The 26,661-nt window shown below is 39.0% G+C and overlaps 1 protein-coding gene across 1 annotated transcript in view; it reads left to right on the top strand.

The window, feature by feature from the left end:
* The window catches only part of LOC107731546 (protein Jumonji-like), a 116,438-nt gene that overhangs the window by 54,446 nt on the left and 35,331 nt on the right, over positions 1–26,661 (top strand). Inside the window, exons 2-3 of the mRNA XM_016542662.1 lie at positions 10,612–10,747; positions 16,782–16,905. Of these exons, the coding sequence (XP_016398148.1) occupies positions 10,612–10,747; positions 16,782–16,905 (260 nt within the window). The remainder of the gene's footprint in view (positions 1–10,611; positions 10,748–16,781; positions 16,906–26,661) is intronic.

Genomic DNA, 26,661 nt, shown 5'->3' with positions numbered 1-26,661 from the left:
TAGTTCACCCAAAAATGAAAATTCTGTCATTAATTACTCCCCCTCATGTCGTTCTAAACCCGTAAGACCTCCATTCATCTTCGGAACACAAAGTAAGAGATATTTTTTATTAATTCTGAGAGCTTATTTTTGTTTTCTTTGCGTACAAAAAGTATTCTCGTAGCTTCGTAAAATTACGGTTGAACCCCTGATGTCACATGGATTATTTTACCGATCTCCTTGCTACGTTTCTGGACCTTGATCGTGGTAATTACATTGCTGTCTATGGGAGGGTCAGAGAGCTCTCAGAATTCATCAAAAATACCTTAATTTGTGTTCCGAAGATGAACGGAGGTCTTACGGGTTTAGAACGACATGAGGGTGAGTAATTAATGACAGAATTTTTTTATTTTTGGGTGAACTAACCTTTTAACTCAAATATATCAAATTGGTCCCACAAAATAACAGATGTCAGTCTCATTTGCTCTGTGGTAAAGTTGAGCAGGAAAATTTTGCTCTGAATTCTACCCTTATGCTGTCCAAAATGTAAATTTTGTGGGAAAGGTAGAAAAAAAGAAACTGCAGTGTGGTTGGTGTCTTCAAAGACTCAGCTATTTTATTAGATCAAGTTAACCTGGTTTGGGTTCTTCAACCCTTTTGGGAAACTTTGGAGCCGTTTGTACATGCCTGTGTGGAAAACTCATTTGGCTTTGTCCTTGTAATTACCGTATTTTGTGAGTAGCTGGTTTGCATTCTGTGTGTGTAGGAGAGTGGACTTATGGGCTTGAATTCTCTTTAGTCAAATTATATGACATCACATTTGAGGAGCTTGGTCACAAGGCCACTGTGCTAAGTTGAATGTTACCACAGACACCAAAATTCCTTCATCAAATAAACAATCATTCGTGTCCAGGTCAGTAAGTCACAGAACTGTTTGATTTGAGAAAGTTCAGGAGGACCACACGCTCTCCGAGCTGATTCAGAGCTCTCCTTCCTGTTTGTGCAGGATGGTTTAATTTTGGTCAGTCCTAATTGCTCATGACTGTTTGGTGTTATCCCTTTAAACACATGGTCCTTGTATGTGTTTAAAGGGCAGCTAGATGCTTCTTTATGTGTGTGGTCTCCTGCAGGCTGTGACAGATATCAGGCCTGCTCAGACTCACACTGAAGGAGAGTGTTTGGTTAGATTTACCCTGCATTAATATCCTTCAATCAGCCCTCCTAGGCTGTTAAGACATTTCATGAACCACAACAGAGAGTTAGATTGATCTAACTCTCTTTATGTTTTTTATATGTCTAGGTAAGCTTTTAAAGGAAGTTTGGTTTGGGCCCATAATTTATAATTTAATTTAAAAACCATGTCGTTCCAAACTTGTATCCATGGACCACAAAAATAACTTTTTAAATAAATAAATAAATTCCCTAGGGTGAGAGTCCAGTAGTGACCACTGCTGACTTGTGCTCAAAACTACTGTTGTATAACTTTGAGCGAGGTCATTAGTGTGAGGAATTTGAATGAGATTTGATAGCTTTTCAGTGAATACAAATAAAACATTTCTGTATCTTCAACTTTTATGGAGTCTCTTAACTGACTGTTTCAATTTACTTGCTATGCATGGAAAATAGCAGCATGAACATTCTTCAAACTTTCTTAAATCTTATGGGTTTGGAATGACATGAGGATAACTGATAACAGGAAAGACAGGGCTGTGTCCAAAATTGCCCCCATGCCCTTATATAGTGTACTATTTGCGGGGCAGCCATGTGTAGTGGTGTCCGAAACCATAGAACATTATTAAGTGCACTCATTCAATGCCATAATGCTCCCCAAAATCAAGTGTACAATGATATATACAACATAGCTAGCCTCTAGAGCAGGGGTGTCAAACTCAATCCTGGAGGTCCGGAGCCCTGCAGAGTTTTGTTCCAACTCTGCTCCAACACTCATACCACATAGTTTTCAAATAAGTCTGAAGGACTTGATTAGTTGGATCAGGTGTGTTTAATTAGGGTTGAATCTAAACTCTGCAGGGCTCCGGCCCTCCAGGAATTGAGTTTGACACCCCTGCTCTAGAGAATACCAGTAGCCCCTCACTGCAGAACAAAGATCCAGGGGGCGGGGTTGGATCCACATCTAGGGGGTGGAGATGGTAGGTTTAGGGGTGGAGATGGGAGGGTTTAGGGATCAGGTGGTGGAGACGGGTAGGTTTAGGTATATGTAAGGTGGGAGGAGTTGGATCTGGATCCAACCTCGCCCCCTAGATCTTGTGTTCTGCAGTGAGGACCATCTCGAGAATACCCATGTACTGTAGTGTCTAAAGTGTCTAGTTTCATTTGCTAATTCAGTGGACTAAATTAGTGGACTGAGGTAGGGAACAGTGAATGAGGGTATTTGGAATGATTTCGGATACAGCCTGGGAGATCTTGATTAGCTGGTTCAGGTGTGTTTAATTAGGTTTGGAACTAAAAGTTGTAGGAAGGTAGCCCTTCAGGAGCTGGATTGGACACCCCTGGCCTATACAATCTTTGATTGTATCTCTCTGGCTGTATTTCTTTCCATCTTGTTTTCCTCTCGCATTTTATCTCTCTTGCAATCCTATCTGCCTTTTCAGAGGCCACAGTTGTACAGATCTGTCGTGTTTATTCATCAGCAAAAGCCTGGCCAGCTTCTATCTCTTGTTCGCTAGCAGAAGTGGGGCCCCAGTCCAGGGCCATTGTGTGTAGAGTTTTGTTGTTAAAGCCTCTTTTTATTGGGCCAGCTGTAGCTCTGAAGGTGGCCAGCTCTCTCCTATAACCTGCAATTCAGCCTGGCATTTATTTTATTTCTGTATAAACGAAACGCACAGCTCTCTTATAAATCTATTACATTTTGGCTGTTGTTTCTCACTTGACACCACTGACTGGCGAAAGGCAATTTGTCACTCAAGCATGTCGAGCTTGGTTGTGCCGTCCATCTGAGGACTGCCTGCGGCACATCGCCAGTGACGAGCTGATCAGCGAAGCAGAGACAAACTAATCGTGTTTCTGTCTTGACACACAGACTTGTTTTTGCCACCCTGTGCTGCAAGCATACCTACAGGACAGAATGACTTTCAAGGAATCGGGGATATTTAAATTTGAGCAGGTATGAGTACCTTGAGAGTTCTTGGGCCTACAGTTCCCCCTTCCCAACTTAATCCTCTCGAAAGTTTTGAGTACTGTTCGTGACTCGTATTGAAAGACGCGTTTCTAAAAGCGCCTTTCTCCACTGATGAGCTTTCAAAGGAAGCCATGTATTCTGCCACAATGTGGATGCGTAACAATGAGCAAAGATGCAAGGTTTCAAATTGCTTCCCGAGGATCACGCTCCAGCTAAGCAACTCTTGGTTCCTGTGCATTCTCTCATTGCAATGGGAGTGATCTCGTTTTGTTATTGTCAGATAAAAAGGGGTTAAAGTGGGAGCCCAGGAGAGAACGTAATACTTTTTAAAAGGACGGACCCTAAGGACCCTTGGCTCTGCAGTGGCCCGTGATGCACAGACATTCCAATGCACTGAGGTAGAGGGTGTAACGGGCTGCCTCTGTTGGCCTCCCGCACTGGATAACCTATCTCTCTCTCTGTCTCTCTCTCTCTGTTGTCCCCTTCATGGCTTTTGCTCAGAGCAAACAAAACAAAAACACTTTCTTGTCATGGCTGACTCTGGCCGTGCTTCGCTCTACAAACCAATCACCTTCAATCAGCTTACGGCAGACCCAGCAAGCATAGACGTACGCTCTGCTGTGCTGACCCAAATCTCTGGCAAATACTGCTGTGTGTGCTTGTTTCCTTTCTTCCTCCAGCATCTGGAGGACATGTGTAGAGAGAGGAAGAAGCGCTTTAATATTTTTGCTCTTGAAGGTCATCTCTCCTAGCCTTGTTTTCCCCCTCTCTTGCTTTGATTTTTTTAAGGAATTCGTGTTATAACAAATTTCTTGATGTTAAGAGAAAGATCACGGTTGGCACGTGGCCTACATTCTTTGTTGATGAAATCCAGGACTGTGTGACTATATTTAGCATCGTTCATACGAACAGGCTTCCAGTGCTCTTTTAAAAGAGTCTCTCGCGAGAGTATAGACTGCCTGCCTGCTAATGAATCCATTGGCATTACATATTCATCTGGGAAAGAAGACGCACAGTATGAACTTCCTACATGCAGATAAAGGAATTTATCTTTTGTTTGCTCATGCTCCTTTCAGTGTCGGTGTGATGTACATTCTCTTTACAATCTGATTGACTGAAACCTTGGTAGAAGTAGAAGAAGCTGATGTACTTAATGGGCGCACCACATGGCAGTTTTAGAGTCATTTCATTCAAGTTTTTCTGGAAAATGTTAAGTTGTTTTATTGTGGAAACTAGTGGATGCATGCTTGGTAGTTTGTTGTCTGATTGTTACCGTTAAAACGCTAAACCATGATCAGAAAGGTTAAAACTAGTCAACTTCGCTAATCAACTAGTCAGTCTTTAGAGGCCAACAGACCTTTGCTTCATCCATTGCAAGATTTAGTCACACTCATGGTCTGCTAATGCTGCTGAACAACCTGTCTGGAGGGGATGTTTGCAAAAAAGATTGCAATAAAAGGGAAGTTTCTCAGGCTGTACAGGAAATGCATGCTCAGTGGTGGTTACAGACTGATGCTCTGTATTCAACTTAGCCTCTGTTGGCTTTCCAAACCTTTTGAAAAGAAACTTTGCATTTAGAGCAAGAAATGTCACGTGTCTGGTGTCTCATTGACTGGTGGAGATCTTGCATCCTCATTGCGTATGCCCTCATTGGAACGCTTTAAGTATGTTAGGAGCCCCAAGTCCCACTTGGGCCATCTATGTTATGGGTGTGTGTATGCATGAGTGTGTGTGAATGAGAGACACTTCTCCTCGCTCTGTCACACACCCATGTGCTCCTGGTGCTCATTAACGAGGCTCCGAGCTCCTTCGGGATGGAGCAGAGGGGGTTTTGGGAGGCAGGGTGAGTGTTCGTACGTGCGCTGCGGGTAAGTGGCGTCTCTTAGCTTGTGGCAGCTATCGGTGTCTCGTCACATCTGAGTACCGGTGCTGCCAACCAGCTTTGCCAGTGTAAGAATGAGCCTGGAATCGTCACGCTAACTGCCAGAAGCAGCTTTCTGATGCTTGTCTTTGTGACAAATTTAGTTTGACAAGTTTGTGTATGTGTATGTGTTTGTGCATGTTATCGGCAGATTAGCTTCTTGTATATGATTCTTAAGTCCAAATTGTGCTTCCGTTTTTAAACCAAATGCATTGCCTTTCAAAGTATACTTAATTTGATAGCATTTGTGAATAACGCTTCACACACGTGCACCAGAAAGTTTCATCCCTCTCCAGTTTCTATGCAATTTCTTTCTAGAAGTTATAACTGATTAAACTAGGGTGTTGAGTATATTTTAACACACATTGCATTGTTGCATCATTGTGGCAACCCAGTGTGCAATGGAGTGACCTTCAAATCCTGTTGAATCAGATATGTTGTTCAGTTAGCTAGCTATAAACATGTTGACCGTTTAATTAAACTTAACTTGCTTGCTCAGCAAGATTCTCTTCAAACTGTTGTTCTGACATGGCGGTAGATGAATAGTTGATGAAAACAATAGCAGCCACTGTGATTATGCTAACAATGTGACACATACTTGTTTTATATTTACTTATAGACATGAATTGTTTTGACATTTTAGCTTGTGTAACTAGACATGGTTCTCATACTATACTTAAAATGTGCTCTCATACTATCCCGTGTATCCTGTCATGATTTTATTTTTAATTGTAAATCCAAAAAAATAATAATAATGTGTTCATTTCAATTCATCTCTGTTTTTAGCATTCTTAAATGCTAAACTGTTCCTTTTAAAGGTGAAGTGTAAAATTAGCATTAAATATGTATTGGCATGGTATAATTACCTCAGAGAAGAGTCTGGTCCGTGATCAGCATGTTTATAACTTGACTCTCAGGGAGAAAAAAGCGAATAGGTTGTTTGCCATGTGTTCAGCTATCACAACTGCGCAAGTATCTGCTACGCTGACTCCTGGAAGCCTCGTGTCAATTCGCACATCCTTGAGTTACAAAACACAAGCTAAGACTGAATATCTATAGATATCAGAGCCTCCGTGACTTGGCATTTTCATTGGACAACATATTTAACGTATATTATGTACAAAATGACGCAATTGCACAAGTGAACTCGAACTAAGTTAGGTGGATGCGCTCTTCCCGTAACAACACGCTGAAACATGGCGAATTAAACCAAAGAATTCACAACATTTTATTATAATTGTGTTCTCATTATAATGTTATATGACAGTCCCAATCATAATCGTTATTAATTTTGTTTGCTGCTGTTTGAGCTGCATGCGCTGAGCTGAAGATTATTACTGGTAAACTGCGCTTTATTAACTCTCTATTAACGGGTCTCTCCTCAACCACCACCAGTGTGCAGCATCCACTTGGATGATGCGACGGCAGCCACAGGACAGCGGCGCCAGTGCGCTCACCACACACCAGCTACAGGTGGAGAGGAGAGAGAGTCATAGAGCCAATCAAGTGGATGGGGATTATTAGGAAGGCCATGATAGACAAGGGCCAGTGGTGGCAATTTGGCCAGGACACCGGGGTTACACCCCTACTCTTTACAAGAAGTGCCATGGGATTTTTAATGACCACAGAGAGTCAGGACCTCGTTTAACGTCTTTAACGTCTCATCTGAAGGACGGTTGTTTTTGACAGTATAGTGTCCCCATCAATATACTGGGGCGTTAGGACCCACACAGACCACAGGGTGAGCACCCCCTGCTGGCCTCACTAACACCTCTTCCAACAGCAACCTAGTTTTCCCTGGAGGTCTCCCATCCAGGTACTGACCAGGCTCAACCCTGCTTAGCTTCAGTGGGCAACCAGTCTTGGGCTGCAGGGTGATATGGCTATGATCTTAACTGTATTTTTCTTTTCGAAGTGATTCCAATCATATTTCAAGCAATTTAAAACCATCATGGCGAACGGTGCGCATCTGAAGTGTCTCTGAAGGAAATAATGCATTTTTTATCAGCTTTAAGATATCGGTCAAATTTTCTTATCGGGTCGATAACAGTAAAAATGAACATTTATCGGCCGATACCGATATTTGGTGGTCGATGCATCCCTAGTAATATGACTGTTCCATTCTTCTGATCGTTGTTTTCATTGCAGGCTAGCGAGCCGAGCTGCGGTCTTACAGCTCTGTTAACGCCAGCATCCAGCTCAGCATTTTTTCCCCGAGCTGGGGTAGCGCAAGAAGGAAATAACTGTGGCGGCTTGCCAGGCTTTGAGGGAAGGGAGGACGGAGAGGAGGGTGGAAAGGGAAAAAAGAAAACAAACTTGAAGGCAAAGCGTTCGTGGTCGGCTCCCAGAGTTGAGAGAGGAGTGTTTTTTTTTTCTTTTTCAGACGGGAGAGGTGTGTGCGTGCTGTGAGGAGTAATACTCTATCCAGAGAGCAGCGCTGGCGCGCAGCCAGACCGCGAGGTGATAGCGAGCGCGGGGTAATTGCTGCCTACCCGGCAGCCTGCTGGATTGTGCTCCTGGGATCCAGTGACAGCATCAAGCCTCTGAGCGCTTCAGCCCACCTCGCCGTCTGCGTGGAGCGCTCTACGCGCACTCACACGCTGATATTATTGCCGTCTCTTGGCAAAGGACCCCAGCGCGGCGCATTAGAGCAATAATATGTAGTTAATTCTTAAAACTGATGCTTTGTATCGCTTGCTAATTCTGGTGTATGTGAGAACAGCTCTGTGGTTGAGCTGCGGCTTTGCATGCAGGCTATTTTGAGCCGCGCTCTGTCTGTGTGTGCGTGCACGTCTGCAGGTGTGTGTGTGTATCTAACGAGGTGCTCTGGTGGTTTCACACACCACACACCCAATCAGCCACTGTCAGGCTTCTGCAGCGCATCAGTGCGTAGAGCAGTCTCGAGGTGTGTGTGTGTGTGTGTTTGTTGACAGACATGTCTGCTGGGAGATCTGATGTTCACCTGTCAGTGTCAGCCCCCGCACAGGAACTCGCACACGCACACACTCCCATGCCTTTTGTTTCCCTAAGCCCCACCTTCTGCTTAACCCCACAGGAGACAATGCCACCATGCAAACCCTACACTTCTAATTGGGCCTTTCCTCCAGATTTGTCAAGTTTTAGGTCTCAAAATCATTAAATTGACAAAGGTCATGTGTAGCGCAGGAACTTTTACTAACTGTAAGTGATGCTTGAGGAAGCGTTTACTGTTTTAGTAACTTTGTGTTAAGGATTTTAATAATTTTGTAACCTTAAGTATTATACTTTGTGATACGAACATGAATGATACCTCAAACCTTGTAGTTCTATTTATTTGATTTGTTTTTTTTTTTTTTTGAGTCCAGAACTCAAAAAAAAAAAAAACATATTTAGACCTACATTTCCATCCATTTGTATTACACAATTTTAGCATAAACTAATAAATGTGGTGCATACATCTTACATAAATTGGTGGTAAGAAACAGGTATGGTTTCAGCTCTCAAAAATGTCATGGCATAGTTTATTATTAACTATTTGCATCTATTTGATTTTATTTAAATAATCATTCAAATTACTGTACAATACAATATTTCTTTATAAACCATCACAATAAAAAAAGGTTGATCAAAATGCTGTACAAAAACAGAAGTAACTACGAGAAATACAAAACACACGACAATAGTAAAACAATGATCAAACCAGTGGTCAATGAATATTGAAGACCCTAGAGAATAAGTATGTCTTGAAAGACAAATACTTAGAATCAGTATTAATCTATTTATTGTGAAAACAAATACATTCATTTAGTTAAATAGAAAAAGAACTTGGTTAAAACATGGCTAGCTGTGGAACAAGCATTATTCATGTATGAAATAGAAACAAATTGGGTATATCGATGATAAATATAAACTTAGTTATTGTGTATTTAAAACGCATTCAGTTTATTAGTACTGTTACAAAAATGTACCTGTTTAATTTATGTATGCCTGACTAATATGCATCATGTCAAGTTTATTCGTTAGTTAAAACTGTGTGGTCGAAATGATTGAAAAGTTTATATGCAATTCAAATGCATAAGTTTAGGCCCATTGTTTTTTTGTTTTTTTTGTGTGTTTTTTTGAGTGCAACTATCTAAACACCATAGCAAACACATAGCAATGTGCCTTTGGTCCTTCGCAAAGGCTTAGAATCACTGTGAAAACCACCTAGCATTGTGGAGGCAAGTTTTGCACAAACACCACTTGCCTTTCCAGAACATTTAAAAATTTAGTTTGGTGGCACCAGTTTCTGTTAGAGTTTTTTTTTTCTTAATTTTTTAAGACATCACATGCGGAGATCTCTTTCCAGGATTTAGTTTAGTAACAATTAAGGTCAGACTGTTGTTTTTGTAGCATTGTCTTCATCTTGACTCTTTCATTCACATGTAGAAGGCTTCATTACTTCGTTACTATTTTTGTAGCTATCTAACTGATGTGCTTCTCCTTCAGTACAGTAACTGTGAGAAACACAACTCCCACACCACCACAGCACAGGAATGTCTGTAGTTCCCCTCTCGAGACAAGCGCTCCGAGAGAGAGAGGAAGCCGTTATTGTCTGTGTGCAGAGGCGGACAAAGTACACAACTCTGTTACTTGAGTGAAAGTACAGATACTGCTGGTCAAATATTACTCCATTACAAGTGAAAGTTGTAAAGACAGATTTTTACTTAAGTAAAAGTACAGAAGTACTTGCTTTTAAAAGTGCTTAAGTACCAATACAATATTTGTCTTTCAAATGTAGTGAAGTTAAAGTCATAAGTTTCCAGAAAAAATAATACTAAAGTAAAGTACAGATACTCAAAAAGTGCACTTAAGTACAATACTCAAGTAAATGTACTTTGTTACTGTCCGCCTCTGTCTGTGTGGGAAATAACATTTTAACTGGCTCTTTGAATGTCAACATAATGTGGTTATTTGCTACCATCAGTGTCTTTAACCTCATCTACAGATGAATTCCACTGATAAATCTTACATACTCACTGTATTTAAACATGTTTATATTTATCTTCTCTTTTTTAATTTAATATTTATATTTAAGTTGCTTTAGTTTTTGACTAGTGCGGTACTGCTTTTTATTAAAAATGGTATAATGAATGAAAATAACAAAATAACTCCTACAGCACACTTTTGTTATCTGTAGGATGCATGTGAGAACCTGACCTGTGTGGAAAATTATTCTATAGATAGATTCAGAATTGTTATCAAGGACTGTTGTCTGGAAAGGAAACTGTATTTTTGGAAAGGAAGTCTTTGTCTTTGTTCCATTCTTAAAATATCTCTAAAAGATGATTCAGTTTTTGAAATAGTCCAAGATCAAACAAATAATTGATCCTAAAGTAGAGGGAAAATGAAGTCATCATGAACCATCAACAGCATTTGATATCTGGCAGGGAAGTGTGTGTTTGTGCGCATTAAGTGTGATTTTTTGTTATCTCTCTGAAAAGTGCTGTAGATTGATTTTATTTGTTTACTCAAACAGCTGCATTTAAGTTTGTCAGTGTCTTGAGTGCTGATTAATTCTCTACAATAGTGCTGATCTGCGTTCTCTTTACAGGATGATAATGATGGGATGCCCTGGTCGGAGGAGCGAGTGGTGCAGAAAGTGCTCTATCTCTCGTTGAAGGAGTTCAAGAGCGCTCAAAAGCGCCAGCTCTGTGATGACCTCAGCAATGGAGGAAAAGGGCCTAATGGTAAGACACACGTTCAAAGTTTTTCAGTCTTTTCTTCACCAAGTGTCTAAACACTCAGGGTAATAGCTTGGTAAACTGTACACAGGCACGTTTTTGTTCAGTTTTTCACCTGCTGGACAAGTCTGTTACCAACACTTTTATATAGGGTGACCATACACCATACCTTTTTATCCTGGACATGTCTTGCTCGGGATTTCTAAATTGCCTAAAATGTCCAGGTTTTGGCTGAAGGTAATGACTGAATAGTAGTTTGACCAATAGCGTGCCGTGCAGGCATCGTACATAATCGACCAATCGTGGCATGCCAGAAGATGCGATCAACAGAGAACGATCAAAGCAATACAAATATTTGTATATACAATATATGAGGACCATAGAGAGAAAATCAATAGCAAAACAAAGCCAAAACCCAGACATTTTAGGCAATTTAGAAATCCCAGCCAGGACCAAAAAAAGGACGTATGGTTACCCATTTGATATTAAAATCTGTTATTAATGCATGTTTTCCATCATATGAATGAAGCCAGCTTTGATTTAGCTCTTTCTCTTTGGGTACAGTGCAACGATTGGTTTGATTTGATTTGATCTACTTTTGTTTGGTCAAAGGAAGCTCCTGAGGAAGTTTCCAGTGAGTATATTTGTACAAGTGCCATGTGATCCAGGTTACTTCAGAGCTTTGGAAATCGTCTGATAGCTGCGTGTCTGACACTGCAGCTCGGCAGTCTGGGACTTCACTTCACACGGGCCTCAGAAAGCCAGAGCTTTCACTAAAAAGAGCTCTGTGACTCTACAGGGAACAAAGAACAGGCCTCATACATATGAGTCTGCACAGCCAGACAGAGACGAGGGGGAAAGCCTTCTCTTGATGTGGGCTTACCCATTTTATCACTCAATTGGGAAAAAGAAAGGAAAATAAAAGAAATACAACAGAAGTGAGACTATTGCCTTTCTCCAGTTGATAGCTTATGTCAGGGGTGACAGGACACTTCTCTTTACTTAGAGTAGACTGCATAATTTAATTGATGTGAATGAAACAAGGCTGTGAGAAATAGTCCACTTAGTATGCCATAATGTTTTAAAATAACACAAATTTAAAATGCACTTTTTCGCTAAGTGTCCCGTTACACAAATATTTGAGATCACGTAGGTGAAATTGTTGAAAACGCTGTTTCATGTCACTTTTAAGGTCCTAGCTCACGTCTTATTTTAACAACAGAGTTTGTTGTCTAATGTAAATATTTTTGAAAGACTTTTAGAGATTTTTTTTTTACTTTTTCAATGTTTCGTCTGCTAAATGATTGATGTCCACAAACAGGCCTGTAGTCTCTCGCAACCTTATTTTGTTTGCAAACAAATCTCAACTACTCTGAACATCAGAGTAGCTGCCATGTGGTCGGCTGGTGACAGGTAATCTCGTCCCAGTGACTCTAAAAACAGCAGGAGTTCAAACACAAACCCCTCGCTCCGCATGTAAACATGCAGAGAAACTCAAGTGGAAGGGGTTTCTGTTGACACTACGGCAGGTGGTTAGATATACACTCTTTAAATAAACTTTTAAACTGATAATAAGCTCGTATCACAACAGCCCTTAATCTTGTTTTCTTGTTGTTGTGTGTTACGTTGCGTTGCTACCTCAGGTAACGCTAATCCCTTTGAACACAGGGTGTTTAACGAAGGATGATGATGCATGAAGACTTTGTTCACAGATGCAAATGCTCAACAGACACAAGCGCAGCATGTTTTGACTCGAAAGGCTCAGTGTCAGATTTAGGTTCCGTCTGTACGTTAGCAATCGCTGATGATTTTTACTGCTCAAGAAAAATCAGTCAACAACACAAGATGGGACGAGGTATGGAGTAGGCCTGTCGCAATAATCAATATATCAACTTATCGCGCAATATATGTACATGACCTCAATAATTTTTGGTGACGCAATATATCGCCCATTATATTTACTTGAAAATTAATGTCACCATGTTTTGTACATTCCACTTGCGCCTGTGTCTTTTGCAGCTTCTCGTACATAACATGGTGTAGTCATAAGGTGCTACATCAAATTTAAAAAATGCTTCTACAAAAAAAAGTTTCATCTGCAGATATCAGAGAAAAGAAGGTCAGGGAAAAATCTGTAGATGGAAAAATCTCCATACAAGTTATTTGTGCATTTTTCTTTTTTTCTAGTTGTTACTTTGCACTTTTTGTTAGAAAATATTTATTTACTATTTAGTCAGGTTTTTTAAGTTATCTAATATTTTTGATACTTAATTTCCATGATCTAAATATTCTTAAAAATTAAAAGTTTGTTATCATTTGGAAGTGTGTAGGCCTTCTTGCATTATTATGCTGTTACATTATGATTATATATTCAGTGGCATAAAATGGTCTTTAAAATGACAATAATATCGCTTATCGCAATTATTTCTGGGGCAATATATCACACAACAAAAAGTTGTTATCGTGACAGGCCTAGTATGGAGCAAGAGCCGCATTCGCAATTTCTTACAAAAAAAAAATGTGTTGGTCTATATACAAACTTTTTTCTGCTCTATCATCATCTTGTTTTTCATTGTGTCAGCTTTTTTTTTTTTCTCCTTTGCTAAACCACTCTCTGTGTCTCTGTGTCTCAAGTCTGTGACTTGTTGGCAACTGTATCTATGGACAGTGTTGTTGTTGTTGTTTTTTGGTTTGGTTTTTGTGTTTTGTTTTGTATGATTTTTGTTTTGTTTTCATAATCTCAGACCATCTGAAATGGAGCTCATTACAGTCAATGCACAGATCCATGAGTAATGGAGAGTCTGAGGGAACCAAACTCCATGTGGCTGCAGATCACTACTTGGCTGCTCTGCTCCTGCTCCATCGTTTCCCAGCAGCGCTGGCAGAGCAGACAAAAGGGGACCGTCAGGGGACGTGTTTTAGCTTTTGTGTTCCAAACAATGTGGCACTGGCGTCCATTTTGAGGCAGTGTTAAGAGGACAAAAACAGCCTATTTTGGCCAAAGCAACTGTGTCTGCCACCACAGGCCAGACATGCTCTTATTAAAGGGGACGTATGCTTTATGTAACATTTATTTTTGCACAAGAGCCCACTTGCAATATTAGTCAAGCAGTCATAATTTACTTGACATGACCAATTTCATAGCAGACTGCTTACATTAAAATGCATATAGCTATCAGTTGTCACTCTATATTTCCCAATAATATGTCTTAGATGATATTTGAATGCTTAGTTTTATGTTCAAAGCTGCTGGGGTCAAAAATGTAATGTAATGCAATGCAGTACAATGATGATTGAGAGGTGAACAAGTAAACATCCCTTAAAAGCCTGATGATCATATTCGATAGTCATATTTTATCATGAATCTAAAAAGTTATGTTTGGATAACCAAGTAAACCTTCAGTCCCGTTAAATTCCAAGTTGCTTCAGTCCAGAAAATGTTCATCTTGAAACATTAATAACAACATAAAATGTATTCTTGCGTTCACTTTTCACTATTCCCAGCAAAAGACATGTGAACTATGACCTGAACGTTTTTAGAATAATACTATAAGGTCTTTTAATTGCTAAAAAAAATATAAACTATCAATCAGACAACAAAATGCATGTAAAAGATTGTGTACAAAAAGTTTTGATCATGTGGATAATTTAGAGGCCTTAGAAAGTTGCATATCAGTTATGATACAGTTGGATTTATAAAGTAAAGGAAACTAGAGAAGTCTAAGCATATACTGAATGATTGTACATGTCTTAAATGACCAGTCTGTCTTTTTGAAGTTTTTTTGAAGTCCTCAGTCCAGTTTAGGACCAGGGCAAGGTCAACGGACAACACAGTGACTCCTAATAATGGCATGAAGCGACAGGTTTCCAGTGACAAGCAATTTTTGTGTCCATCTGGAGTGTCATAATTCAGTGTAGATGTGTTTTCTCTGAGCATCTGATCTGTGATGGGACACACCTATACCATATTTCTCCATTGGTCCGTATTTGAAAGTAACTAATGGGCCACACATCATGACACCACACTGCTCAAGTGACATCTCGCTCTTTGTGGAAACCAGGAGGTGAACGCAGCGAGGTGACGGGCTTAGTTAAACACGCATAAATATGATTAGAGGCCCTGAAGGACAGACGGTTGATAAACAGTCACACGCTCTCTCGGTCTGTAGAGAGAGAGAGAGAGAGAGAGAGACACCTGACATTTGGCTCCGCTAGACTCCGACTGTCTTTCACACAGCCACTCAAGTGAGACCAACATATGTAAAACACAACGCGGGAAGCGAGCAGCCTGCATTAAGCTGTTTACATCTGATCCCTCTCCACCCACGTCGGCTTGGCTTGGCTGGCTCTCTCGGGTTTTGGCTTCCCATGTTGTGATGAAGGCAGCGGCTCGCGAGCTTGTTTGCTCTTGCACTTGAGGAGTCATTTTAAATGACCAGTTTTGACTATAGGACATGTTTTGCTGCTTTTCTTTTTTGAGTTAAATGGTCCCAGTTTTCTCAAAGACAATGTTTTGTCCCATGAGAATAGACCTCTTAGGACTTCGCTTGGATGCTTTGAAGTCCAGCCATATTGGTCCATATATGAGAGAAGCATTTTTATAGATTTTCATGTATGTGTTGGAAAGCAGCTTTATTGTTGTCTCTTTGTTCTGCAGCTGTTTTTCCGGCCGGTTGGAGATTTGAGGTCCAGCTCTGGGAGTGTTTGATGATTCTGGATATTCGCTCAACGAATGTTACTAAACACAGTAATTAAATCAGTTGAGCCGTATAAATGGAGATTTAACTCCATAATCCTGGATGCTCTGGTGTTAACATCCAGAGTTCTTTAGACATTGCGTTTCAGGTTTCCTTGTGTTAAATGCTGTTGACACCAGGTCTAACTCACCGGACTGTCCAGAAACCAGAATAAATATTTATCTTTCTTTTAATGCAAAATATTTAATTAATTCTTTTCACTTTTCTTTGCTAACTTATTTGGGTAACACTTTAGTATAGGGACCAATTCTCACTATTAACTAGTTGCTTATTAGCACGCCTATTATTAACATATTGGCCTGTTTATTAGTACTTATAAAGCACATATTCTGCATGACCATATTCTACATCCCTAATCCTACCCAATACCTAAACTTAACAACTATTAATAAGCAGCCAATTAGGAGTTTGAGGCAAAAGTCATGGTTTGTTAATAGCGCGAATTGGACCTGTTAAAATAAAGTGTGACCCTTATTTGTAATAATCATGTCTTTTTAAATGTCTGAGACCATCAATATCAATTCCAGACAGGAATCAGAAGTTTATGTGTTATTGATCAGTGTTTTTTTGCCAGGTGAAACTCAGTAGTGTAGTGACTGAGAAGGAAGGAGGACCCTATAAATGTCAGTTAATATATTATGTAAATAGAATAGTAATATATTGAAAAAGTAGCTCTGATATTATGGTGTAATTTCAAAACATAGCTCTCTACTGAAAGGAAAGCGGGAGCAATGGCCTTGTGGTAATTGCGAATGCTCCGACTCAACTCTTTCTTTCTTTCTTTCTTTGATTTCATGTCTCTTTATTACAGTGTCCATCAATAAAGGGGAAAAAGCAACAAAAACAACAACAACAGGATAAAAGTAATTTTATATTAATATAGAATAATAACAATAACATTCATATAGTATTTATTATATAAAAACTGCAGCTAATTTTAATCCATGCTACTGTTGAAGATCCCAGTTACTGCAGACCAGAGTGTTTCAGTTTAAAGTTTTTTTTTATGTAAAAATTTGCATCAAAACAAAGTCTACCAACGACCTATTCAAGCTGAATGTTAAGTTTAAGTCGTCACTTTTCAGCCTCCATCTTTCTCTATGGTTGGATTTTGAAGTAAACCATCTTTCTTTTTCCATTTGCTTATACTCCATTTCAGTTTTGCATTGCATTATTAAAGCAAAACCACATGACATTTCATCTTAAATTTGATTACTTGACCTGCTGCATCTGGAGGTCGTTACTGTTTCTCAGGTTTTTGCTGTTTCTATCTTTCTGTACAGCTTCCTTGTCAAACGGGCAGCTGAATGGATGTGGGTCTAAAGGAGGACATAAAGAGCACGGGTCTTGCTCTCAGGGTACAGATGGAAGCAGCGAGTACTCAGAGGACTGCCCAGCCAAAAAGAGGTGAGTGACCCACTCTCGCTCTCTCAGAGGTCAATGTTAAAGAGTTGGTTGGATCCCTGGCGGGTAACTCGAGCTGAGACTGCACTTTCAAAGACAGCCGAAGAAGAGAGTATGAAAACGGATGGCATTGTTAGTGCTGTATTCTCAGACTGAGATATTTCACTTACTGAAGATGTCAGCCTTCCTGTTTTTAATTTCCCCATTTGTTTCTATTTCTGGCTTTATTTAGCAGAAAATGACTGTCAGAAAGAAAAAAAAAACAGCTTCATTAAAAGAAGTCTGAGGACCTTATAAGAAGTGGTAATTCTTTGAAATGAATTGCTGTCATGTTTGTTTTTAATTAGTCACTTTAAGACATGCTTAAACATGTTTAATTATTAATTAAAAGCAGCAGAGTTAATATGTCCAAGTACAGTCGGTAATTAACTATTCAGCATGTAATTTCTTAGGATGTTGTAATCTGTGATTTGGAAAAGCTCTGAAGAGAGATAGAAGAATCAAGCTGCTTGGAGAAGAAGCGTAATGGACAAGGGTTTTTTTGTTGTTGCTTTTTTGAGCTGTGCCTTTGAGGCAGACGCTGCCTGGAAAATGGTGAGAAAAACCAGTGACTGGTCTTTTTCAGTAGAAAAATAGTAAACTGCTAATTTCCTTGACCACACTGAGCTTCTAATACACTTTCGGTGGTCTCTGTTGATTCATATTTTTCCATCAAATGTCCTGGTTGGGTTTGGACTCTTGCAAAGCATCCTGTCTTGTAATGTGTGTGATATTTATTGGAATTGTAGTACTCAAAGGAATAGTTCAGCCAAAATGAAGTTTCTGTCATCATTAGATCATCATTTTAAATCCATATGGCTTTACTTCTTCTGTGGTACTCTTCTGAGGAGAAATTGAGAATAATATACCGGTTGTTCCTTTCCCTGAATTTACAATGAATGAGGATTGAAGCTTTCAAGTTTCAAAAACGACACAAAAGCATCATAAAAGTAGTAGACTCTTACACTATTCCAAGTCTTTTGAAGCGATCTGATAGCTTTGTAGGATAAACTTTAAGTCATTTTTCTTTGAAAGTCTTGATATCCAATATAGCTCTCATTAGAATCGGGGTGCTTGGACTCAGAATCAGACTCGGACTACAATTATGAATAAACTTAGACTCGGATGCACTTGGGTGGATTTGAACTTGACACTGACTTTTTTTTTATTGAGTACAGTCGAATCCCTTAACAGATAAGTAAAACCAGTCAAATACAGTCGAAAATAAGTAACAACATAAAATTAAGACCTTGATAATAAACGTCTCCCACTTAAACTCAATTGGTTAAAAACGTGAACTCAAATCGACTCAGACCCAACGCTAGTTCTCTTTGTCGTGCTCATGAGAGAAGTAGTCGTGTCCAATTTGTAAATGGATCAAAGTCATCTGAGAACATTATGCATTCATTTTTGCCAGATTCTAGCACAATATCAGATCTATACTTCACAGTCAATCCAGTCCCAGAATGCATTGGAGAAAGCGCAGTGAAATAAAATCATCCAAGATGGCTGATGTCGAAATTTCGACAGTAACTATATTTCATTCATTGCTGAAAAGTATTGATAAAAAATTATTAAAAATGATGTATTTTACCCGCACGGCAGCTGTCTCAGCGTTAACCTCATTCTAACTCCCTTCTTTTATGTTGCACTTGGCATTATAACTCGCTATTTGAGCTCTTTGCCGTGTTACTCATTTTTAAGTCGCCCATCTCCTTTCAAACAGGATTTGACTTTGATCTGAGTGTATGGCCACAGTCAATGCTCAATCACACATTCACATAGATGGGTGGCATTAGCATTATGGAAGACCTATTCATCAAGCCCACTGTTTAATGGCACAACTTTCATGGCGTGCCATAAACCCCCTTACAAACAGTTGCGTAGGCCCACTGAAGAGGCTTTTCTTCCTCTGGAGAGTCTGATTTAATCCCACCAACGGCTTCGAGGGAACAAAACATCTCTGAGCGCAGACGCCGCTTCAAAGACGACGCTGCCCAGCGCCCACTGAACGCCACACAACGCAGCGCTTCCACACCGCAGCGGCCAGACCCCAGCAGATGTCCGTTTCAACCCCCTCCTGAAAGAAACATTCACAGAGACCTTCTGTCTGGGGTTCTGTCTATCAAGCCGCAAGCACCTATGGGAGATTGAGAGAGACAGCGTGTGTGTGTGCAGGCAAAAAGCACCTGCCGCTGGTTTACCTGTCACTTAATACCCTGTTATAATCATTAATCAGAGCGCTGTCCTGGAGACATCATCATTAGAACAGCTTTACGTGGAGCGAGTGGGAGGTGAAAGAGGCGAGATGGGCAGTGCAGGGATTTAAGTAAGCACAAAGAAGTAGAGAGCAGCAGATGCAGTATAAACGGTAAAGCATTGTGGAATATTAAGGGCTTTGCTCTGCCTGCACACAAGAGCAGGCTCTTAAAGGGATAGTTCACTCAAAAATAAAAGTTGGCATGTACTCTCCCTCATGTTGATCTAAACCTGCATGTCTTCTTTCTTCAAAAGAACATTAGGATAATATTTTGAAAAATGTTGGGATTTTTCCATGTAATTAGAATGAATGTCAACTTTCAAGCTTCAGAATGACACAAAAAAATCATAAAAGTTGGTCCATATAATTTTGAATTCATGTGACAGATTTCTGTGAGGAACACACAGAAGTTAAAGTTGTATTCCGCTCTTCCTGTGAGATGTTACTTGAGGAACTGCTTATCAGATCATTGAATCAGTGAGTTGAATTCAAGAAACTCATCATTTTGATTAATTAATGAATGAATCATTCTAACTCAAAATAGTGGTTTGTTCACAAATGGGATATCATTACTTCTCTCATGAACTGAGAAGAGCTAGGGCAGATTTTAATGGAATAATTGTTTCTTATACAAAGTTATTGTATGACTTCAGTGTACTTGGAATAATATAGTTTTATTATAATGATGTAGTACCCAAGTTATATAAACCATATATATATACATACATATACACACACACACACATATATATATATATATATATATATACATATATACATACATATATATTATTTATTTTTTTATTTAAACATGAGAGGGTGAGTAAATGATGACAGAATATACTTTTTGTGGGAACTTTTCCTTTAATGAATCACTCCTTTCCCAACATTTGGTGCTCTATTGGACTTTTGCATGTGTTGGAAGTTTGTGTGCTTGCGTGTGTGTGCATGCTGGGCAACTTATTAGGCATCTGCTGCCCGCATAAGATGACAACAAGGAGTCTGATTGAGGCAGTGCCAACGTCTCTCACACCTGGCCTACAGTAAACCCAAAAAGAAAGCGAGGGAGAGAGAGAAGGCACGGGAGGAGAGACAGACAGAGGCACAGGTGCAGGGGCTGGCCAGGTTGCAGGAGGAGGGATGTGGAAAGCCATTTGGGAGACGACTGCTGTTTGCATTCCCAGGATTGAGAAACAGAGAGGCAGTTGCCTAGATGTGCTGAATACACACAAAACCCCAGTTAGAAGAGACAAGGGGGGCACCAAACGTGGCAGGCGCTGAAGAGGCCTGTCTTTTTAGCGTGTATTTGTGTTTACTTATTTGAGAACCCTTCTTAAAGTGAGGATCGTTCCAATTGTTTGTCTAGTGGCTGCACAGTCGCTGCCAAACTACTCTTTTGTGTTGGGCCAGTGCCGCCTTTACACCATTTCTTTACTCTTGGTGTGTTGAGAATAAATTCTAGTGTGTTTCTTAAGGCCCTTTCACACTATTTGTGTCAATGTTCACCAGTGCAACTCTATAGACATTAAACTACAGCCATGCCATGGCAGCACATTGCACCCAGGTGAAGTGTTAAAACACAACACTCAAAGTTTTTATGTCAAGTTATATGTGTATAGCTGCCAAACTACTCTTTTGTGTTGGGCCAGTGCCGCCTTTACACCATTTCTTTACTCTTGGTGTGTTGAGAATAAATTCTAGTGTGTTTCTTAAGGCCCTTTCACACTATTTGTGTCAATGTTCACCAGTGCAACTCTATAGACATTAAACTACAGCCATGCCATGGCAGCACATTGCACCCAGGTGAAGTGTTAAAACACAACACTCAAAGTTTTTATGTCAAGTTATATGTGTATATAATGGAAGCCCGTTTTCACCACAGAATAATAAATAAATAAATGTAAATAAATAATTGTGACTTTTTGTCTCATAATTCTGACCTTTTTCTCGCAATTCTGAGTTTATATCTGCCAGATATGAACTCAGAATTGTGAGATATAAACTTCCAATTGCAATAAAGTCAGAATTGAAGAAGAAGAAAAAACAGATGTAAACTCAGAATTCTGAGAAAGATTGTGAGATTTGAACTCAGAATTGTGAGATGCAAACTTAGAAAAAAGTCAGAATTCTGACTTTATATCTCGCAATTCTGACTTTTTTCCTCTTTATGCTTATATTAGTGCTTATATTGAGAAATATGTATGAAATATAATGTTTCTTGAGCAGCAAATCAGCATATTAGAATGATTTCTGAAGGATCATGTGACACTGAAGACTGGAGTAATGATGCTGAAAATTCAGCTTTGCCATCACAAGAATAAACTTCATTTTAATAAAATATTTCACAATATTACTCTTTTTACTATATATTTTTTTATCAAATAAATGCAGCTTTTAGTGAGCTAAGGGACCACAAACTTTTGAATGGTAGTGTAAATTAAATAAGGTATAATTAAATATTTTAGTATCACAATGATGCGTCAAGTCGAGAGCAATGTATTATGGGATACAGTATACGGAGCAGTGTTTTTGGGTTGTATACTGTATTTTGGTGATTTGTTGTGAGGATACTGTGCAGAGTATACACATTGCATGCTACTTTAGTTTTTTTTTTTTCCTCCCATCCACTTAAAAATGCCTCTGTACATGCAGATATGGCCGATCATGCGTTCAGTACATATGGCTTTATAATAGCCGTATTGATTTTCCTCTAAATCCGCTGGTTGTGCTACATACTATACTACACAATCCACTCTAATGGCACGGCAGATCAATATCTGCGACGAGTGAGATGATTAAGCATGATTGGAGTGTGACTCATGTTTTCAGAGCCATACGCAGAGATGAATTGAGAGGTATAGCGTGAGAAGACGACTCTCAGGTAGGCCATTTGGCTCCAAACTCCAGCTGATTCATAGGGCAGGAATGTCCTGTGTTTGAGGACTCAGGCTGAGGTATTTGCACAGCAGACAATAGTGGCTGCCGATTGGCTGAGGCTGGATAAGTAGGAGCAGTGGGCCATAATCTCAGCTGCTGTGCCCAAGTGTGTTAGGGCATGTCATTTTAATGTTACTGATGGTTTAAGTGAGATGAATTCACCTCGGCATGTATGCTTTTCTATATATGCTTTTGTGGTCGCTCTGATTGCTGTCTTTTCCCATGTTGAAAGCTGTATTGAATGGCAGCCATGCTCCATTAGCTGTGTTTTGGGTTTATTTTGGCAATACCTCTGAGTTATGAACACTGCTCTTAAAGGGATAGTTCATCCAAAAATTAAAATCTAGTAATTTGCTCACCCTCATGTTGTTCCAAACACAAATGACTTTTTTTTCTTCTTCTCTGTAACACAAAAAGATATTTAAAGAAATTTAGCAGAATGTCTGTGCTGCTCTTTTCCAGTCTTCAGAGTCTCGTGTTTCTTATTATTAAGAAATGTTTATTATTCTTATTATTAAAAAGTTAGTAAGAAATGTTTATTATTATCATTGTTGAAAACAGTTGTGCTGATTATTATTTGATTATTGTGGAAACCAATATACATTTTCTTCAGGATTCTTTGAATAGAATTTTGAAGTTTAAAAGAACAGCATTTAATTTGAAATAGAGTTCTTTTGTAACTTTATCAATGACTTTACTATCACTTTTCAATTTTATGCATCCTTGATGAATAAAAAAGTATTAATTTCTTTACAAAATAAATAAATAAATAAATCTTTGAGACCTCAAGCATTTGAATGGTAGTGTAGGTTGTGTGAGAGTGTGTGTTCCTGCAGCATCTCCTCCAAGTGCGTGTGTGTGTGTGTGCGCGTCCATGTGCATGTGTGTGCACGTGCGTGCATGTCTCCTCGGTTTCGTACAAAAGTTATTCATCAGGTTAATCCAGAATTCCTCAAAATCCATTTGTGATTCCTCTCAGTGGTCTGGCTGCAAGTTAGAGATACAGTCTCAGTCTTCATGGACCATATCATGTGTATTGACAACAAACACAGCAAGGGCTTTTTGAAACCGAAAAGTCCAATCTGATTGGCTGGCTTTATGCAGTTTCCAAGATTCATGTTGCTCAGGTTTTTGTCAGTCTACTGTAAAACAAAGTCGTGATAACAAGGTGCCAGGCTGCTGTGATTAGCCAAGAAGAACTAGTCTAGATTTTGTTTGAGATACAGCATTTCAATAAGCAGACTATATGTTATATTTTGTTTTTTAGAGTTATATCCGTGAAATAGTTGGTGTGCTGTGTCTGGACTGATGCAAACTGACCACACAATTAAAAAAAAAAAAAAATCACAATTTTAATTTTGGTATTACCTGTACTGTGCATCGCATAGACTATCATTTTGATCTGAATAAAATGCTACCGTATCTACCAATTTGCTGCATTTATTGTGGTATAATTAATTAGGATTTACCTATTCTTAAAGGGATAGTTCACTCAAAAATGAAAAGTGTCATTATTTACTCCCCCTGTATGCTGGTAAGCAAACAATTTTGGTGACCATTGACTTCCATTGTATGGACAAAAAGCCCACTGAGACAATTATCTAAATGTCTTCTTTTGTGTTCCTTAGAAGAATGAAAGTCAAACAGGTTTGGATGGTCATGAGGGTGAGTAAATAAAGACAGATGGTCTCTTTGTGTTTAACGCGACAGTTCAAGCCCAGAAAAAGCTGGATCAGACTTTATACCAGTAGTCAAAACACTAGAGTTGATCCAGCAGAAATCTCTGAGTCTGATTTTGTGTATGAAAAACTCTTTGTGCTCTCCAGCTCCCTTCATCTTTTTGTCGTAAGGCGTTCTAGCAGTGCTCAGTGATGATGCCCAGCAGTGACTGACAGCGTTGTGGTGCATCGTTGTGACATCACGCATGAGCGGCAGACGAATATGTTAAAACAGAGGGGAGGGTGGCTTGGGCCCTCAGCGTCTGGCTCGGTGCCAGTCTAGACCACCTGTCTGAGCGCAGCACGTCTGCTCTATTGTTAAACCACACCGGCTGGGTTAAGTTGCAGCCCTGTATAAAGAGTGACAGACATCTTAAGTGGGTACACAGGATTTAGACAGGGATTTTATAGGAGTGCTGGTATCTCTGTCTGTCTCTTTCTTTCCCCTCCACAGCCTCAGCAGCTCACGTTTTCCATTACGTAACTAAACAGCCTTCAGTTGCCTTCAATGAAATAATGAGCGACTGCATTAAGTATGCAGACTGGTGTCCTTTCGGCATCTGTCCAGCAGCAGTTCTGGAAAGTCGTCATCATGCAGGAACTTTATAGTAACACCTCCCAGGGTGAATGTGAGTGCTGCTTCGTTTATAAATACCTCCCAAAGCCCATAAATCATGTAAACACACTCACTATCACATTTAAAGCTATGGATTTATACAATACGCCTGTAAATAGAAAACACAGTTTATGGCTGAAATGAAAATTCAGGAGTTTCTGTTTTTACACTTAGCTGGGTTTAAATGGCAGAATGCATTGCTGTTGTTGGTCAAGTGCTGCTCTTTTTTTATTTACAGTTTGAAATATGATGTTGACTGAGATTTGACTTGGCCTCTGCATGTTTCCAGACAAATCATTGTGAAACGTTGTTTCCAGCCCATTTTATTTCTGTGCTGTGACATGTTCAGAGTGAAACAGATATTCCTGAAACCAAAAAAAGTAGGTAGAACAGAAAAATGTATGAATATAAAATGTATTAAATTTAATTTATGATTGAAATGTGCACACAGTAATTGTTCATAATAACACCAGGACAGTCTTATTTCACTGTAATTGAGATACTGAACTCATTGTATTTTCTATTTTGATTTCAATGTTAAAGTTTTAGTAGTTTTTTTTTTTAAGTTTTTGTTATTTTAGTACATAAGTTAAAGTAGATGAAAATGGCAAATGTTGCTTTGGCAGCTAACTGAAATACAATATGTATTAAGAAATTCAGTGTTTATTTTATATACTTTTAATTTGACTGTAAAGCTGGCATAGAAAAAAGTCAAATAAATAAATAAAAATAAAATAAAGGATTATTGACAGCCAATCAGAAAGCATTTGTCACATGTTCTGGAGTTTTGGAGAGCAGTAATGGGAAGAAGTTAGCAAGGCTTACAGCTGCTTTAAGTTTCTTACTGCCAGGCCAATGTTCTTAGAAGCTGATGTAAAATGATTGTGGTGCTGAGAGAAGAGAGCTGATATCGGGCTTTTAGTGGTTGGATGTTTAGCAGTGATACAGTGCACTTAAGCTAAAACATGATGGCTTAAACATGTCTACCTTTTATAATTGAATATCTAGTGTGTTTAGATGCTAAGAGCTTTGTGTTTCAAAAATCCATATTGTTATTCTCCTGAGGTGCATGTTAATGTAATTTTTTGTGATGAACGGTGGCATTTTAGTTGACCGCTGAGGGGTCAGGTTTGTATTTTTCTCCCCGTGATCTCTGTGACCCGACATCTTTGGGCACAACTGACTAATGAGCTGATATATGAAGCAGAGTGTTAGGGTGCAAGGTTAAAAGTCAATCCAATACCAAACCATCTTTCATGGTATTGCTCAAATAACTTGACTCAGGTAGGCAGAAAAGCAATAAGAAATTAGCTGGATTGTGTTTGCAGGTCCAAAGTTTATTGTGCATGTCTAAAATAGAGTGCTCCTCAGGGAAGGACATCAAAATCACGTTCTTTTATTCTCCAACTCAGGGTCAGAATGCTTCTTTCACTAGTCTTTTTACTAGATCTCAGTGTCTCAGATCTCTGTATTCTCTCAGAGGACTAACATGGGAATTTTTTTTTTTTTTTTTAACTTTCTGTTCATCAAAGAATCCTAAAACAAAAATGTAGTATGTAAATGTATAAATTTCCAAAAAAAAATATTAAGCTGCAAAAACAGTTTTCATAATTGATAATAATAAATGTTTCTTGAGCATCAAATCAGCATATTAGAATGATTTCTAAAGGATCATGTGACACTGAAGACTGGAGTAACAATGCTGAAAATCCAGCTCTGCATCACAGGAATAAATTGTATTGTAAAATATATTCAAATAGAAAACAGATATTTGAATTGTAATAATATTTCACAATATTACTGTTTTTACTGTATATTTGCTCAAATAAATGCAGCCTTGGTGAGCATAAGAGACTTCTTTCAAAAACATATAATACTGAATTATCACTCAAATAAAAATTTTGTCCAAATTGTTTGACTATTAACATATTCTCCTTTAAGCTATATATATACAAAAAAATGTTTTGATCAATGCATTATAACGCAATCTGTGGAAGTGTTTTCCACCTCACAGTTTTACTTTCAAATAAAACTATTACAGATGAGTGATTTAGAAATGCTTTGCAAATTGACTCAATCGTTACAAAGAGCTAATTTAAAAGAACAATTCATTCACACATATTTACTCTAATTTTTATTGACCATCTAACCCAAGTCACGCTTTGTGGTTCTGCTTTGTCACAGTTTTG

Source organism: Sinocyclocheilus rhinocerous, unplaced genomic scaffold (genome assembly GCF_001515625.1).
Source record: "Sinocyclocheilus rhinocerous isolate Xijiao unplaced genomic scaffold, SAMN03320098_v1.1 scaffold429, whole genome shotgun sequence".
Taxonomy (NCBI): domain Eukaryota; kingdom Metazoa; phylum Chordata; class Actinopteri; order Cypriniformes; family Cyprinidae; genus Sinocyclocheilus; species Sinocyclocheilus rhinocerous.
Note: the sequence above shows the minus strand (reverse complement) of the source record. Positions and strands in the feature narration are given on the sequence as shown.